Source organism: Coregonus lavaretus, assembly GCF_964263955.1.
Source record: "Coregonus lavaretus genome assembly, contig: HAP1_SCAFFOLD_285, whole genome shotgun sequence".
Taxonomy (NCBI): Eukaryota; Metazoa; Chordata; class Actinopteri; order Salmoniformes; family Salmonidae; genus Coregonus; species Coregonus lavaretus.
In genome coordinates, this window is record NW_028158101.1 from 240,113 (window position 1) to 259,012 (window position 18,900).

The 18,900-nt window shown below is 43.2% G+C and overlaps 1 protein-coding gene across 1 annotated transcript in view; it reads right to left on the bottom strand.

Annotated features, from left to right (window-relative positions):
- Positions 1 to 7,798: 7,798 nt before the first annotated feature.
- The window catches only part of LOC311124433 (dedicator of cytokinesis protein 9-like), a 184,171-nt gene continuing 173,069 nt past the window's right edge, over positions 7,799 to 18,900 (bottom strand). Inside the window, exons 46-53 of the mRNA XM_084198582.1 lie at positions 18,635 to 18,757; positions 15,609 to 15,722; positions 13,677 to 13,823; positions 13,375 to 13,585; positions 11,910 to 12,100; positions 10,998 to 11,098; positions 9,837 to 9,975; positions 7,799 to 9,437 (exon numbers count right to left, since the gene is read on the bottom strand). Of these exons, the coding sequence (XP_084054708.1) occupies positions 9,312 to 9,437; positions 9,837 to 9,975; positions 10,998 to 11,098; positions 11,910 to 12,100; positions 13,375 to 13,585; positions 13,677 to 13,823; positions 15,609 to 15,722; positions 18,635 to 18,757 (1,152 nt within the window). The 3' untranslated portion in view covers positions 7,799 to 9,311. The remainder of the gene's footprint in view (positions 9,438 to 9,836; positions 9,976 to 10,997; positions 11,099 to 11,909; positions 12,101 to 13,374; positions 13,586 to 13,676; positions 13,824 to 15,608; positions 15,723 to 18,634; positions 18,758 to 18,900) is intronic.

Below are 18,900 nucleotides of genomic sequence, written 5' to 3' on the forward strand. Positions count from 1 at the left end.
GGAGTCTGCCTTCCGCGTCCAAAGCGGCAAAATATCTAGCTACCGTTGGAATCCCGTGTAGAAATTCAGCCAGCTCCGATTGACTGACAAATAGTGAGCTAAATACCATGCTATATATAAACTGTGCAAACCAGCTAACGAATTAGATAGGATTACGAGTAGAATTTCAGGTTTTTAGATACATAAACTACAGTTATGCTAGTAATGGACTGACTCTCTCTCTCCACTTTCAGTCAGTATAGTTGCATTGTGTCCTGCTACCATGATGTCCCCCAAGGCAAGGGGTTGACAACAATGATGTAAATACTGTATGTCTATCTATGTTTAATAAAGCTGAATTGTTGATTGATATCAGTTGATATGACTTGAGTTGTCTCTTACATTTACATTTACGTCATTTACTAAACTTCCTGGTATGGGTTTTGAATATATTAATACTTTGATTATCTGCCAATCAGCTGCCCCATATGTCTTCCCCTCAGAAATACACTTATTGTGAGACTTGTGTGGGAAGAAACTTATTGGAGAGAGATAGAGGTATGTGAAGTCTCAGTGACTGATGAAAATAGTTAGAAAATATGATTGTGGTTGGTTCTCAACTGGTTTTGCCTGGGGACCCAAAATAGACAGACAATTGAGTCGCGACCCAATATTATGGACTGTTGATGATTACATTTTATAAAGTTGTACATTACCATGTGAATAGTTTCAAAAACCGAATCCAGTCATCTTGTCTCCTGTTCTCCTCCGGGAAGTAGTTGCAAAACTTTCCCTGCAGCTTAACAAGATGCTGTTTAACTGTATTTTTTAGTGTGTCGCTGTGCACTTTGTTGATCAGATTCTGAATCTCGAAATCAGCATTGGGAAACATGTCAATCCTTCCGTTAGAAACATGATTTGGCCAAACGGTAAGCTTCATCGTGAAGGTATCCTCTTTGTCCCTCTGTTAAAATCCATTGTGCCCCCGTCCCTTGCTTTGACACATCGAGCGAATTCAGGCAACCTTCGCGAGCCATTCCTCACAATCGAAATGTTCAGCCAGAGGTGACTTGTTTTCCGAAAGAAACGCAGCAATCTCCGCTTGAAGCTCATAAAAGCGACCCAACAATGTACCTCTGGATATCCAGCGGACCTCTGCATGATAAAGCACCTGCTGGTGCTCACTCCCCATATCCCTCCAGAAGGCCTGGAAACACCTGCTTTTCGTGGAACTCTTTTTGATATAGTTGACACACTTGATCACATCCTGGAGAGTGGCGTGGAGCTCAGGTACCATGTCTTTCGCTGCCAATGCCTCCCTGCGTAGGAAGCAGTGGTTCCACGTCGCACTCGATGCTCTCTCCAGGATCCACTTTACTACTCCGGAGTGCTTTCCCTGCCCCATCAGTGGTCACACCGACGCACCCATCCCAGGCCAGTCCCACGGAGCTCAGGTACATATCCATTGTGTTAAAAGACAGCCTCTGCGGTGGTGGTGGTGGACAAATCAGCACTAAAAAGGAACTGCTCCTCGAAGTTATTATTCCAGACGTGTCTGACATAGACCATTAGAATTGCTGGTTAGCCACTATAGGTATTTTTCCATTACATATATTATAAAATCATTTAACAATAAGCAGAATCGTTATGGGTTTAAAAAATGATTAGTAACTACACATGTCTATGATGTATGAAACATATTTTGAAACATATGATGTGTGAAACATATTTTGTAATCCAGATGCATGACTGGACAACCACATTGTGACTGCAGTAATCAATGTACTATATAATTATCATCAGTTGTGTATGTATATTATTTTTAAAGGATCTGTTTATCACGCCACCAATAGAGTCAGGCAAGAGGACGGGAAACCAAGCAGACATGGGCATAGACAGGAAAGAGGCTAGACAAAGAAACCATAGTGGCTCAAGGTCAAGGGAGGGTGGCTGTTTGGATAAAGAGGGGGTTCCGATATGATATGAAAAGATGAAGCTGTATAAAAAGAGAGCTCCAAGTCTGGGACTGGCAGTTGCTCTGCAGACCAGCTCCGCTTTATTGCTTGTGTAATAAAGTCTATCTTGATTCTACAAAACTCTGAAAGTGCTTTATTTTTAAATGAGGATAAGGAGGATTTTCCACTACACCACATCTGTGGATTCATCAAACTGCAGTGCGTAATGGCCATTTGCACTGATGCTCTCTGATGTCTGGCGCGTTATATCCTCAGACATGTCCTGGATTCTCCTCCTCATTGTATCATTGGATAGGGGTATGGTTTTAAGTTTGTTGGCGACTGACTCTCCCAAGATTTCAGTGCACATATCCTTCGCAGCAGGGAGTATGAGATCCTCTGCGCTGGTGTGGGCTTTTTTGCACTTAGCAATGCGCTGGGCCACAAGGACGGGTATGATGCGCGAAGTGACTTTTCTTGTACGGTGCATACGTTCTTCAATGAATCTTGTGAGGTCTCCAGATATTGACATTTTCTTTTTACAAAGTCAGCTGTCTTATCTTTGTGGCTTGGATGCTTGGTGGCCAGATGCCTTTTCATTTAGGAGGGTTTCATGCTCTCATTAGCTAACAGCTCGTTGCATAGTACGCACTGCGGTCTACACTCACTTCACAACAGTAGATGAAGTTTAAAAAAACTTTTCCATGATTTTACTCTGACAGCTAGCCTACATGAGTTAAATGACAGCTAACTATCCACATGTGCAATGCCTGCAGAACACATCTGCATAGATAGCTGTCAATCAAGCTAGCTGTCAGAAGAATATCTGTATTATCTGATTGGACGTGTTACATTTAAAACAAAACAATGTTGCAGAATGACATTGTTATTGGATCAGTGTGTGTGTGTGTGGGGCGAGAACGTGATTGTATTGGTCAGTGAGTGTGTGCAGCGCGAAAACCCTGACGCTTCTGTCATAGCCGGCCGCGACCGGGAGACCCATGGGGCGGCACAATTGGCCCAGCGTCGTCCAGGGTAGGGGAGGGAATGGCCGGCAGGGATTTGGCTCAGTTGGTAGAGCATGGCGTTTGCAACGCCAAGGTTGTGGGTTCGATTCCCACGGGGGGCCAGTATAAAACAAAAAAAACAAAAAAATGTATGCACTCACTAACTAAGTCGCTCTGGATAAGAGCGTCTGCTAAATGACTAAAATGTAAATGTAAAATGCTTCGAACACACCGACTGTGTTTAAGCGTTTTGGTACACCAGAAGTACATTCGTTGCCAATGGAACGCTGCGTTTGCCTTGCAGCATTGCGTTGCAGATGCGCAAACGGGTTGACAGAAATGGTAGCAGAAGGTGAATGTTTCACTTTTGTTGCACACATATCTAGATGAGGCTGCATACTATTTTCTGCATACTATTTTGCGCAAAACACAGTTGGTGTGTTCAAAGCGTGAGTCCGAACGTAGCTAGCTATTTCATCACTGCGGACGCGCTGCACGTGCAAAGTCAGCAGCAATAAGCAGTGCAGCGCACGCACGCCTGTGTGTAGCGGTAACATTGTGTAAAGTCAGCAGCCATAAGCGGTGCGGCGGTTTCCTTTCAAAATCAAAGTTTAGCTGCGGCGGTTACCTTTCAAAATATTATTATTATTATTATTTTTTATATATTCTTCGACCCCTTAAAATCCTCCCGCGACCCCCCCATTTGAGAATCACTGGTCTAGGATTTATGACCTGTCATTACAATGGACTTGTATAATAAATATTGTAAAACATTACAATAGCTTTTGGTTGACAGAAACGTCTGAGAGCGCTTCCTTTCATTACTTCAGCAGTCTTGAGTTAATTCACCTCAGTGTGAGTGCTCTCAATAGGCCTACCTGCTGTTGCAGCAGTCTTGAGTTAATTCACCTCAGTGTGAGTGCTCTCAATAGGCCTACTTGCTGTTGAGGGGCCCCACTAACCCCAAATTGGAAATTGAAGAAAAATATGATTGTGGGGGAGGTAGAGGTGGTTTATAAGGTAAAGGACATGGGGGAGGTAAAGGTAGAGGAGTGGAATGATATGCTGTATTTGTTATTTTCTTCCAGAATGGATTTCTTGACAAGTATCTTTTTAAATGAATTAAGAGAGAGCACTGTCAAAATAAGTCATGGGCAGAGGTGGAGGTGAAGGTGGTTGAGGCTGAGGTGGAGGAGTTCATCGAAAGCTACATCAGTGACCTTGATGTGTTGGTCATATGTCAAGAGGAAAGTCGGCATGGCAGCCACATGACACCAGGACAAACAGCTGTAAGGCCCATGTGTCCTAAACATCAACGATGGGCCAAAAAAACTCTCAATGTAACATGTTATACCTCTTCTATCCTATTGTTCCATTTAGGGCCTTCCTGATTGAAGGAGGTGCGGGCCATAAAGGAAGTCTTCTGTGCTGGTTCCACGTCCTGCAGGTAAAATAAGATTAGGTTTAGAACCAAACAGTCAACAAGCATCTCTACTCACACCAATATGGTTTAGAACTAAACAGTCAACAAGCTTCTCTACTCTCATCAAGGTGGTTTAGAACCAAACAGTCAACAAGCTTCTCTACTCTCATCAATATGGTTTAGAACCAAACAGTCAACAAGCTTCTCTACTCTCATCAATATGGTTTAGAACCAAACAGTCAACAAGCTTCTCTACTCCCATCAATATGGTTTAGAACCAAACAGTCAACAAGCTTCTCTACTCCCATCAGTATGGTTTAGAACCAAACAGTCAACAAGCTTCTCTACTCCCATCAATATGGTTTAGAGCTAAACAGTCAACAAGCTTCTCTACTCTCATCAATATGGTTTAGAACCAAACAGTCAACAAGCTTCTCTACTCTCATCAATATGGTTTAGAACCAAACAGTCAACAAGCTTCTCTACTCTCATCAATATGGTTTAGAGCTAAACAGTCAACAAGCTTCTCTACTCTCATCAATATGGTTTAGAACCAAACAGTCATCAAGCTTCTCTACTCCCACCAGTATGGTTTAGAACCAAACAGTCAACAAGCTTCTCTACTCTCATCAATGTGGTTTAGAACCAAACAGTCCACAAGCTACTCTACTCTCATCAATATGGTTTAGAACCAAACAGTCAACAAGCTTCTCTACTCCCATCAATATGGTTTAGAACCAAACAGTCAACAAGCTTCTCTACTCCCATCAATATTGTTTAGAACCAAACAGTCAACAAGCTTCTCTACTCTCATCAGTATGGTTTAGAACCAAACAGTCAACAAGCTTCTCTACTCCCATCAGTATGGTTTAGAACCAAACAGCCAACAAGCTTCTCTACTCCCATCAATATGGTTTAGAACTAAACAGTCAACAAGCTTCTCTACTCCCATCAATATGGTTTAGAGCTAAACAGTCAACAAGCTTCTCTACTCTCATCAATATGGTTTAGAACCAAACAGTCAATAAGCTTCTCTACTCTCATCAATATGGTTTAGAACCAGACAGTCAACAAGCTTCTCTACTCCCATCAATATTGTTTAGAACCAAACAGTCAACAAGCTTCTCTACTCCCATCAGTATGGTTTAGAACCAAACAGTCAACAAGCTTCTCTACTCCCATCAATATGGTTTAGAGCTAAACAGTCAACAAGCTTCTCTACTCTCATCAATATGGTTTAGAACCAAACAGTCAACAAGCTTCTCTACTCTCATCAATATGGTTTAGAGCTAAACAGTCAACAAGCTTCTCTACTCTCATCAATATGGTTTAGAACCAAACAGTCAACAAGCTTCTCTACTCCCACCAGTATGGTTTAGAACCAAACAGTCAACAAGCTTCTCTACTCTCATCAATGTGGTTTAGAACCAAACAGTCAACAAGCTACTCTACTCTCATCAATATGGTTTAGAACCAAACAGTCAACAAGCTTCTCTACTCCCATCAATATGGTTTAGAACCAAACAGTCAACAAGCTTCTCTACTCCCATCAATATTGTTTAGAACCAAACAGTCAACAAGCTTCTCTACTCTCATCAGTATGGTTTAGAACCAAACAGTCAACAAGCTTCTCTACTCCCATCAGTATGGTTTAGAACCAAACAGCCAACAAGCTTCTCTACTCCCATCAATATGGTTTAGAACTAAACAGTCAACAAGCTTCTCTACTCACATCAATATGGTTTAGAACCAGACAGTCAACAAGCTTCTCTACTCCCATCAATATGGTTTAGAACCAAACAGTCAACAAGCTTCTCTACTCCCATCAGTATGGTTTAGAACCAAACAGTCAACAAGCTTCTCTACTACCATCAATATGGTTTAGAACCAAACAGTCAACAAGCTTCTCTACTCCCATCAATATGGTTTAGAATCAAACAGTCAACAAGCTTCTCTACTCCCATCAATATGGTTTAGAACCAAACAGTCAACAAGCTTCTCTACTCCCATCAGTATGGTTTAGAACCAAACAGTCAACAAGCTTCTCTACTCTCATCAATATGGTTTAGAACCAAACAGTCAACAAGCTTCTCTACTCCCATCAGTATGGTTTAGAACCAAACAGTCAACAAGCTTCTCTACTCTCATCAATATGGTTTAGAACCAAACAGTCAACAAGCTTCTCTACTCCCATCAGTATGGTTTAGAACCAAACAGTCAACAAGCTTCTCTACTCTCATCAATATGGTTTAGAACCAAACAGTCAACAAGCTTCTCTACTCCCATTAATATGGTTTAGAACCAAACAGTCAACAAGCTTCTCTACTCTCATCAATATGGTTTAGAACCAAACAGTCAACAAGCTTCTCTACTCCCATCAATATGGTTTAGAACCAAACAGTCAACAAGCTTCTCTACTCCCATTAATATGGTTTAGAACCAAACAGTCAACAAGCTTCTCTACTCCCATCAGTATGGTTTAGAACCAAACAGTCAACAAGCTTCTCTACTCTCATCAATATGGTTTAGAACCAAACAGTCAACAAGCTTCTCTACTCCCATCAGTATGGTTTAGAACCAAACAGTCAACAAGCTTCTCTACTCCCATCAGTATGGTTTAGAACCAAACAGTCAACAAGCTTCTCTACTCCCATCAATATGGTTTAGAACCAAACAGTCAACAAGCTTCTCTACTCCCATCAATATGGTTTAGAACCAAACAGTCAACAAGCTTCTCTACTCCCATCAGTATGGTTTAGAACCAAACAGTCAACAAGCTTCTCTACTCCCATCAATATGGTTTAGAACCAAACAGTCAACAAGCTTCTCTACTCCCATCAATATGGTTTAGAACCAAACAGTCAACACGCTTCTCTACTCCCATCAATATGGTTTAGAACCAAACAGTCAACACGCTTCTCTACTCCCATCAATATGGTTTAGAACCAAACAGTCAACACGCTTCTCTACTCCCATCAATATGGTTTAGAACCAAACAGTCAACACGCTTCTCTACTCCCATCAATATGGTTTAGAACCAAACAGTCAACAAGCTTCTCTACTCTCATCAATATGGTTTAGAACCAAACAGTCAACAAGCTTCTCTACTCTCATCAATATGGTTTAGAACCAAACAGTCAACAAGCTTCTCTACTCTCATCAATATGGTTTAGAACCAAACAGTCAACAAGCTTCTCTACTCTCATCAATATGGTTTAGAACCAAACAGTCAACAAGCTTCTCTACTCCCATCAGTATGGTTTAGAACCAAACAGTCAACAAGCTTCTCTACTCCCATCAATATGGTTTAGAACCAAACAGTCAACAAGCTTCTCTACTCCCATCAATATGGTTTAGAACCAAACATTCCATATCTATAGCGCTTGTACAATTATTGGACAATAAACAAACAAAGTTTATAAGGAAATCCCAAGTAAAGTGAAGAGGAATGAGTGAATTTTATTGAAAAGAAAAGCATTAGAGAACATTTCTGTTTACAGCAGAAAAGTGACTTTCTGTTAAATAAAAATTAAAAACCCATTGCTTCCCAAATATAAAACGATTTCTTTAACATTTGAATAAACACTAAAATGGTCAAAGCTTCATATAACTTCCACAGTAGGCCTAGTCTCTGGATATACACCTCATTGCTTTGACAAGAAGGATGAACATCATCTTTACAGTGTATTATTGAACCCAACACAGCAAGACACTGTACCTTGCAAAATACAAATATTGCACTCCTTTTTTATATACATGAATAAACAGCTTGGAATATACTTATATGCAATGGCTTTAAATATTTAAAAAAATCCCATTCTAAGACATTAAGGTTGAACGCTAATGTTTTTATAGGAGGCTCTTTTTCCAATAAGTTGCAGCTTTGTAGAAATATAACAAGTCTTCATGTACAGAGAGATGAATGCCAATGTATGAAGCATATATTTAAGCAATAAGGCACCAGGGGGTGTGGTATATGGCCAATATACTCCGGCTAAGGGCTGTTCTTATGTACGACGCAACGTGGAGTGCCTGGATACAGCCATTAGCAAGGCACTTAACCCTAATTGCTCCTGTAAGTCGCTCTGGATAAGAGCGTCTGCTAAAATGACTAAAATGTTAAATGTTAAATTAGCCGTGGTATATTGGTCATATACCACAAACCCCTGAGGTGCCTTATTGCTATTATAAACTGGTTACTAACGTAATTAAAAAAGTAAAAATATATTTTTTGTCATACACGTGGTAAACGGTCTGATATACCACGTCTTTCAGCCAATCAGCATTCAGGGCTCAAATCACCCAGTTTATAATGTTCCTCAAGACATCAATACATACAAAATCACTTGAAGAGTTCAGAGCAGAAGACAAATGATGAAAACAAACAGAGATACAAATGAGACGACAGAAGGCTGATGAAGGCTAGTGACATCACATGCACATTTCTGTCGCTTTAAGGATCCCTACGGGGACGTCTCCACAGGAAACACTACCAGTGATGTCATATTATACATCATGGAACCCCAGTCAGGATGGCGGCTACACCAGTCCCCCACTCATCTGCATATGTCTGTTCTTCAGATAAATAACCCCACCATGCCTCACCTCACCTCCCCCTCCCCCCTCCTCTCTGTTCATGTGGTATTCTTTTAGTTGATCCATCCTCATGGATGAATGTCCCTGGTCCCATCCTCCACAGAGTGACTGTACTCTATACAACAGTGTAGAAGAAAACAACAGTCCTTTGTCCTGGCCCATTGGACAAGCCAGAGAAGGTGTGAGAGAAAATTAACAGAACATCAATATATTGTCTCAGTTTAGCCGAAGCAAACTTGATGATAAGGAGAACAGAGAAGCAGGAATGGGCACTCAAGGCAGCGCTGGTACACTGGTTGGCACCTGCGTGCAGAGTGTTGAGGTCAGGAGTCAGCCAATCCCCGGTGGGTCTCACACCACAGAGGAGGAGTTGGGCATGCCCACGACGGTGGCACCGCTGGGGGTACCACTGATGACGTTGAAGATGTGCAGTGAGTCTGGAAGAACGCTCTTCATGCCATCCTCCACTGGATTGATCTGGAAGGGAGCAACGGAGGGTGTTCAAGATTATGCTAAAGGAACTGCTGATTATTTCAGACAACTTAGTAAGGATGAATCACACGTAATGAAGCCCATGCCAAATATGTTTTACCATCCAATCTGCTCATGTCAGCACAAAGGAAAAACAGAGGGAAAAGGGGGTTATCAAATATCACAATAGCATGAAATATTATAAATGTACTATGAAATCCCAATGCCTTACTAATAATAACTGTTAATTTCATAATAATACTCCAATTAAACTGTTTTTACCAGTATTGCAATAAAGAAAAACACAACAGATTCTTCTAAAATGTACAAATCATCGAAAATCGCTGATGTACAAACAATGATGGATCCCAATGTTTGTTACGCTAGCAGGTAGCTCATGCTTACTGGTTCGTGCATGATGGCGGACAGCTCTCTGGCCAGGTCTCTGTAGCTGGCCTTCATCTCGTCATGGTACTCCTGCTGGTCCTCTTTGATCAGCCGCTCGTTGATGACCAGGCCATGGCCACACGCCTCCACAAACTGCCTGCTCCGCAAAAGGCCAGTGTCATACATAATCAGCCACCCGAGCCACGGCCCGTTCACCTCCACTACCATCCAGAAGGCAGGGTCAGTACAGGTGCATCAAAGCTTGGGCCGAGAGACTGAGAAACAGCTTCTGTCTCAAGGCCATCAGACTGTTAAATAGTCACCACTAGCCGGCCCCTGCCCAGTACCCTGCCCTGAACTTTAGTCACGGTCACTAGATGGCTACCACCAGGTTACTCAACCCTGCAGCTTAGAGACTGCAGCCCTACATACATAGACATGGAACACTGGTGACTTTAATAATGGAACACTGGTGACTTTAATAATGGAACACTGGTGACTTTAATAATGGAACACTGGTGACTTTAATAATGGAACACTGGTGACTTTAATAATGGAACACTGGTGACTTTAATAATGGAACACTGGTGACTTTAATAATGGAACACTGGTGACTTTAATAATGGAACACTGGTCACTTTAATAATGGAACACTGGTGACTTTAATAATGGAACACTGGTGACTTTAATAATGGAACACTGGTCACTTTAATAATGGAACACTGGTCACTTTAATAATGGAACACTGGTGACTTTAATAATGGAACACTGGTGACTTTAATAATGGAACACTGGTCACTTTAATAATGGAACACTGGTGACTTTAATAATGGAACACTGGTCACTTTAATAATGTTTACATACTGTTTTACCCACTTCATATGTATATACTATATTTTAGTCATTGAACACTGGTCACTTTAATAATGTTTACATACTGTTTTACCCACTTATAATAATAATAATAATAATATGCCATTTAGCAGACGCTTTTATCCAAAGCGACTTACAGTCATGCGTGCATACATTATTATTATTTTTGTGTATGGGTGGTCCCGGGGATCGAACCCACTACCTTGGCGTTACAAGCGCCGTGCTCTACCAGCTGAGCTACAGAGGACCACTTCATATGTATTTTCTAGTCAAGGCCTATCCTATTTAACTATGTGTATAACTCACCTGAAGACCTCTTTAAGTTGTTTGACCTCGTTGTCAGGGTACTTATTGGTGCTGGCATCATCCAGGAAAGCTCGGGCATATGCAAGGGGACCAGCATTTACCTAAAGATGAAAGGAAAATGTTGAGGTTCGGAAGTTGAGGGATGTCTTTACCATATAGAACAAGTTGAGGGATGTCTTTACCATATAGAACAAGTTGAGGGATGTCTTTACCATATAGAACAAGTTGAGGGATGTCTTTACCATATAGAACAAGTTGAGGGATGTCTTTACCATATAGAACATCTATCGAATAAAATAGGTGAATGGGTAAAATGAGGAAGTGTGTGTGTGTCTGTGGTTTGTGAGGACAGAATATGTGCTTTATGAGGACAGAGGATGTGGTTTGTGAGGACAGAGGATGTGGTTTGTGAGGACAGAGGATGTGGTTTGTGAGGACAGAGGATGTGGTTTGTGAGGACAGAGGATGTGGTTTGTGAGGACAGAGGATGTGGTTTGTGAGGACAGAGGATGTGGTTTGTGAGGACAGAGGATGTGGTTTGTGAGGACAGAGGATGTGGTTTGTGAGGACAGAGGATGTGCTTTATGAGGACAGAGGATGTGGTTTGTGAGGACAGAGGATGTGGTTTGTGAGGACAGAGGATGTGGTTTGTGAGGACAGAGATGTGGTTTGTGAGGACAGAGGATGTGGTTTGTGAGGACAGAGGATGTGGTTTGTGAGGACAGAGGATGTGGTTTGTGAGGACAGAGGATGTGGTTTGTGAGGACAGAGGATTGTGGTTTGTGAGGACAGAGGATGTGGTTTGTGAGGACAGAGGATGTGGTTTGTGAGGACAGAGGATGCGGTTTGTGAGGACAGAGGATGTGGTTTGTGAGGACAGAGGATGTGGTTTGTGAGGACAGAGGCCTGCACCTGAACACTGATGCTTCCCTGTAGCTTGAGCTGCAGACGGATCATGTCAACCTCGCTGGTGGAAACCAGCTGTCTCAGCTCAGTCAACCTCTTGCTCATCTCGTCTATAGCCACCTCTATGGGGTTCAGGTCTGTGTGGTGCTGGTACATCACCGCAATACGCTTCTTCACATAGGGGAAACAGTGGGTTGCTATGAGAGATAGAGAGAGAGAGAGAGAGAGAGAGAGAGATAGAGAGAGAGGAGATTGAGAGAGAGAGAGAGAGAGAGAGAGAGAGGGGGATAGAGGGAGAGGAGAGAGAGAGAGAGAGAGAGAGCGAGAGAGAGAGAGAGAGAGAGAGAGAGAGAGAGAGAGAGAGATTGAGAGAGAGAGAGAGAGAGAGAGAGAGGAGAGATAGAGAGAGAGGAGATTGAGAGAGAGAGAGGAGAGAGAGAGAGAGAGAGAGAGAGAGATTGAGAGGGGGATAGAGGGAGAGGAGAGAGAGAGAGAGAGAGAGAGATTGAGAGAGAGAGAGATTGAGAGAGAGAGAGAGAGAGAGAGAGAGAGAGAGAGAGAGAGAGAGAGAGAGAGAGATAGATAGAGAGAGAGAGAGAGAGATAGAGGGAGAGAGAGAGAGAGAGAGAGAGAGAGAGAGAGAGAGAGATAGAGAATGGATACATAACGTGGTTTCTCTTACGTCACCCTATTTGGCCCACAACAACTCCTCACCCACACGTGCGTTTCTTAGGTGTTCAGACAGATGTGCGTTCCAAGCAGTTTTATAGTGTGAGACTCATTCACGCACTAAAGACCTTTGAGGTAAGGCATCCTTATCAGTTAATGAAGATAAAGGTTGTACTATGGGATATTTCACACTGTAAAACAATAAAACACAACCAATTAGGATGAAGAAGAAAGATTCTAAACAAAAGAGCAGACATACTCAGAACCTAATCAAATCTTTCCATAATTACACAGGACCCTTCCTAATATGACAGCTAGAAAGATACAGGTATGTCGGGCACTAGCAAAGGTATTCCCATGGGAATGAGGTGCTTGTCTGAGTAAATACTGTAGATACCATGACATGTTTAACATCAGTATTCCCATGTGAGTGGATCTGTGTTGACTGACGGGTATTAATACGGTTGTCTGCTCCATGGACTATACATATCTGTAGACACATCCCCCTTTTCCAGCTACTCGTAGGAAGTGTTATAAGCAGTGTGCACGGGTCATGCTAGTTTGAGTGATAAGGAACCTGTCTGATATTTGTGTCTCATTGTTTTCAGTGAGATGAGTCATCTAGAAGTGTGTCCCAATCTGTGTCTCTTAAGGGGAAATCATATCTTATTCCTTATATTCACAGATTTTGTCAGACCTTCTATACATCCATGAACATCAAATCAGAAGGAGAAGTCTAGCTAAGGGTCTCTACTATGAACACATTGACCCTGTTATTCACATGAAGTACTGTAGAACCTACTGGTGAGGATGGTCCTGCGTTTGTACTGCTCCTCCACGCCTCCCTGCTTCTTCCCCGACACGGTGAAGGGCATCTCGAAGACAAAGCGCCGGATGTTGTGGCTCTTCTCAAAGTCTGTCTTCCTGTCCACCAGCTCCTTCTCTTCCAGGAACGGGGTGACGTGGGTCACCTGGATGTAGGCGTACTTAGAGTCCAGATCTTTAGGGTTGATCTGGATGGGACGCATAACTTTGAATGACCAATCAGAACCATGGAAACCCCAAATAAATGGTAAAATACTAAGAGTAAAGTTGGACTTTTACCCTCCCAGAGTCCTGAATCATCTTGACATTCTCCGGGCCAAACTTGTCAGAGTAGAGCTTGAGTAGCCTCTGAGATATCTCTGACAGTGGGGTGAATTTGGGTTCTTTGTAGATGTACTCCTTACCATCTTCATCCTCAAAAAATCCCTAGGGGGAAGCCAACAATACACACTATGGTTACAGTACATACAGTGCTAGAGTATAGGAAAACAACATGAAAACCCAAATGTGAAGGTATTCATGTAACAATGACATCAAAGGGCAGTATGAAGAGCTAAAACAATGAGCACAACAACACGTCAGTGAGCAGCTAAGGCACTATGGCGTGTTGACAAACTTGTCTGTGCATGAAGGGAGACACAATTTCAAATCCTGAACCGAAGAGCAATAAATATTCCCAAAATACTTATTCCCCAAAAGCACAGAAACAATCAACAAAACTGGTCTAGGATCAGTTCTATGGGATAAATAAAAAGGATGAATGCAGGGGATTGAATTTCACTCTATCAATAATAAAAAAAATAAGTCCCTTAACACTGTAGATGAATGGGGTGGTGACCATCAGCAGACGGGTGACTGGATACATTTACCCAGTTAGAGATTGGAATCCTACCATTGAACCTTGACTAATATGGCCTCTTGTTGTCAGGGCAACACTGAGCCAGGCAGTAGTAGAGACTGCTGAGATGGATAAAATAAGCTAGGAGGAAGTAATGGAGCGAAGATAAGACACATAGCAGTAATCCCACCGACTGTACTAACCGGGCCACATTGCAAGCCTTAAGCTCTGATGCAGTGCATTTATCACGTTATTGACTATTCTCATTCATTTACCTCAGTCTCAGAGTCAGTAAACTGGTACTGCTACGGAGTGGTAGATGGAGCAACAGAAAACAAAAATCATAGTTATTCCAACACTACCCAGACTACAACTATAGCAGATAAGAGTTTCACACCATAACACCACATACAGAAATAACACTGGGTCAGTAGGAACATGGTTCTGGGAAGGTTATCCACTCCAACAAAGCAAACTGTCAAAAGCAACTACTGCGAAAACAAAAAGAGTTAACACACTGAAAGACGACGAAGAACCTAGGTGTAAGAAGACTTATGTGAAAATAACATCTAAAAATGGAAGCAAGAAAGCCAAATTCAGTGGATTACTCCATTGAATCAGCAACATGCATTGCTGTTGCAAAAAAATTAATAAAACAAGTCGGTGGAAGGTAGTGGTGAGTTAATGTAACTGCTAAGAGCTTTAAGCAGCACACTAGTGGCTGAAACATGTCATGGATTATAGCAGCTGCACACTGGTGGCTGAAACATGTCATGGATTATAGCAGCTGCACACTGGTGGCTGAAACATGTCATGGATTATAGCAGCTGCACACTGGTGGCTGAAACATGTCATGGATTATAGCAGCTGCACACTAGTGGCTGAAACATGTCATGGATTATAGCAGCTGCACACTGGTGGCTGAAACATGTCATGGATTATAGCAGCTGCACACCACACAGATTTAGGCTGCTCAGGAAAGCGAGCAGAGCCTACTGCAGAACTTACCGCTGCCTTTACAGAGGATAAAAAGCAGAAAATAAGTTTAGAATGGGTAATAAAACACCACGTGACGTGGTCAGGCTTTTATCAATTAAAACACTTCCAGCAGCTCCCATGCTCAAATCAAGATGTTCACTGTTTTGATATAGGGCACTTGGGAGACGTGTTCCAAATTAATTTTGCTATTTGTGCCTGGATTAATCTTAAAAAATACAGTGAAAATATAATTTGTACAATATCTAAATACCTGTATAATGTACTGGAAAGAGCAAAGCAATAGTATAGTGGGAAAGGGAAACAACTTGTTTGATCTCCATTGCATTGTTTTTGTGGTACGACAGCCTACCGTCAGATTTCAATCGTTAGCTCACCTGGCCAAAGAAAGCCACTCTGAAGTAGGTTCCCAGCAGCCTCTTGCCCGTGTGCATGACCTCGGTCACTTTGCTGTAGGCACGATGGAGTGTGTCATACAGCTGAGACAGTTTCTATGGAAATGAGAAACACACAAACACATTGTTAAGAATCTGTGTCTTTATCCATATAGACAGTGACATCAGAGGGAGTTGGGCTCCATGACATAGACAGTGACATCAGAGGGAGTTGAGCTCCATGACATAGACAGTGACATCAGAGGGAGTTGAGCTCCATGACATAGACAGTGACATCAGAGGGAGTTGAGCTCCATGACATAGACAGTGACATCAGAGGGAGTTGAGCTCCATGACATAGACAGTGACATCAGAGGGAGTTGAGCTCCATGACATAGACAGTGACATCAGAGGGAGTTGGGCTCCATGACATAGACAGTTACATCAGAGGGAGTTGGGCTCCATGACATAGACAGTGACATCAGAGGGAGTTAAGCTCCATGACATAGACAGTTACATCAGAGGGAGTTGGGCTCCATGACATAGACAGTGACATCAGAGGGAGTTAAGCCCCATGACATAGACAGTTACATCAGAGGGAGTTGGGCTCCATGACATAGACAGTTACATCAGAGGGAGTTGAGCTCCATGACATAGACAGTTACATCAGAGGGAGTTGAGCCCCATGACATAGACAGTGACATCAGAGGGAGTTGAGCCCCATGACATAGACAGTGACATCAGAGGGAGTTAAGCCCCATGACATAGACAGTGACATCAGAGGGAGTTGAGCCCCATGACATAGACAGTTACATCAGAGGGAGTTAAGCCCCATGACATAGACAGTGACATCAGAGGGAGTTAAGCCCCATGACATAGACAGTTACATCAGAGGGAGTTGGGCCCCATGACATAGACAGTTACATCAGAGGGAGTTGAGCCCCATGACATAGACAGTGACATCAGAGGGAGTTGAGCCCCATGACATAGACAGTGACATAAGAGGGAGTTGAGCCCCATGACATAGACAGTGACATCCGAGGGAGTTAAGCCCCATGACATAGACATTGACATCAGATGGAGTTAAGCCCCATGACATAGACAGTTACATCAGAGGGAGTTGAGCCCCATGACATAGACAGTGACATCAGAGGGAGTTGAGCCCCATGACATAGACATTGACATCAGAGGGAGTTGAGCCCCATGACATAGACAGTGACATCAGAGGGAGTTGAGCCCCATGACATAGACAGTGACATCAGAGGGAGTTAAGCCCCATGACATAGACAGTTACATCAGAGGGAGTTGAGCCCCATGACATAGACAGTGACATCAGAGGGAGTTAAGCCCCATGACATAGACAGTTACATCAGAGGGAGTTAAGCCCCATGACATAGACAGTTACATCAGAGGGAGTTAAGCCCCATGACATAGACAGTGACATCAGAGGGAGTTAGGCTCCATGACATAGACAGTGACATCAGAGGGAGTTAGGCTCCATGACATAGACAGTTACATCAGAGGGAGTTAAGCCCCATGCCATAGACAGTGACATCAGAGGGAGTTAGGCTCCATGACATAGACAGTTACATCAGAGGGAGTTAAGCCCCATGACATAGACAGTTACATCAGAGGGAGTTGAGCCCCATGACATAGACAGTGACATCAGAGGGAGTTGGGCTCCATGACATAGACAGTGACATCAGAGGGAGTTAAGCCCCATGACATAGACAGTGACATCAGAGGGAGTTAAGCCCCATGACATAGACAGTGACATCAGAGGGAGTTGAGCCCCATGACATAGACAGTGACATCAGAGGGAGTTGAGCCCCATGACATAGACAGTTACATCAGAGGGAGTTAAGCCCCATGACATAGACAGTGACATCAGAGGGAGTTGAGCCCCATGACATAGACAGTGACATCAGAGGGAGTTAAGCCCCATGACATAGACAGTGACATCAGAGGGAGTTGAGCCCCATGACATAGACAGTGACATCAGAGGGAGTTAAGCCCCATGACATAGACAGTTACATCAGAGGGAGTTAGGCTCCATGACATAGACAGTTACATTTACATTTTAGTCATTTAGCAGACACTCTTATCCAGAGCGACTTACAGTTAGTATCAGAGGGAGTTGAGCCCCATGACATAGACAGTGACATCAGAGGGAGTTAAGCCCCATGACATAGACATTGACATCAGAGGGAGTTGGGCCCCATGACATAGACAGTGACATCAGAGGGAGTTGAGCCCCATGACATAGACAGTGACATCAGAGGGAGTTGAGCCCCATGACATAGACAGTGACATCAGAGGGAGTTAAGCCCCATGACATAGACAGTTACATCAGAGGGAGTTAGGCTCCATGACATAGACAGTTACATTTACATTTACATTTTAGTCATTTAGCAGACGCTCTTATCCAGAGCGACTTACAGTTAGTATCAGAGGGAGTTGAGCCCCATGACATAGACAGTGACATCAGAGGGAGTTAAGCCCCATGACATAGACATTGACATCAGAGGGAGTTGGGCCCCATGACATAGACAGTGACATCAGAGGGAGTTGAGCCCCATGACATAGACAGTGACATCAGAGGGAGTTGAGCCCCATGACATAGACATTGACATCAGAGGGAGTTGGGCCCCATGACATAGACAGTGACATCAGAGGGAGTTGAGCCCCATGACATAGACAGTGACATCAGAGGGAGTTGAGCCCCATGACATAGACAGTGACATCAGAGGGAGTTGAGCCCCATGACATAGACAGTGACATCAGAGGGAGTTGAGCCCCATGACATAGACAGTGACATCAGAGGGAGTTGAGCCCCATGACATAGACAGTGACATCAGAGGGAGTTAAGCCCCATGACATAGACAGTGACATCAAAGGGAGTTGAGCCCCATGACATAGACAGTGACATCAGAGGGAGTTAAGCCCCATGACATAGACAGTGACATCAGAGGGAGTTAAGCCCCATGACATAGACAGTGACATCAGAGTGTGCAGGTCTGCTGCTGTACCTCAAAGTCCCTCCCCTGTTCGTAGATGGGGACGACGAGCTTGTAGATGTCTGAGATGAGCTCATAGCGCTCAGCCTTCCACAGGCCATCAGCACACTCCTCCAACAGCTCCATCAGGACATCCTGTATGGGAGGGGAGGGACAGATAAAACACTGCTGTCATACCGTGTCCGCACTAACATGATCTGACTATGGACGGCACACACGAGGGCTTCATTTCAAAGCTTTTAGGAAGGTTCGTGCAAAGAAAAAAGTACTACATGAGT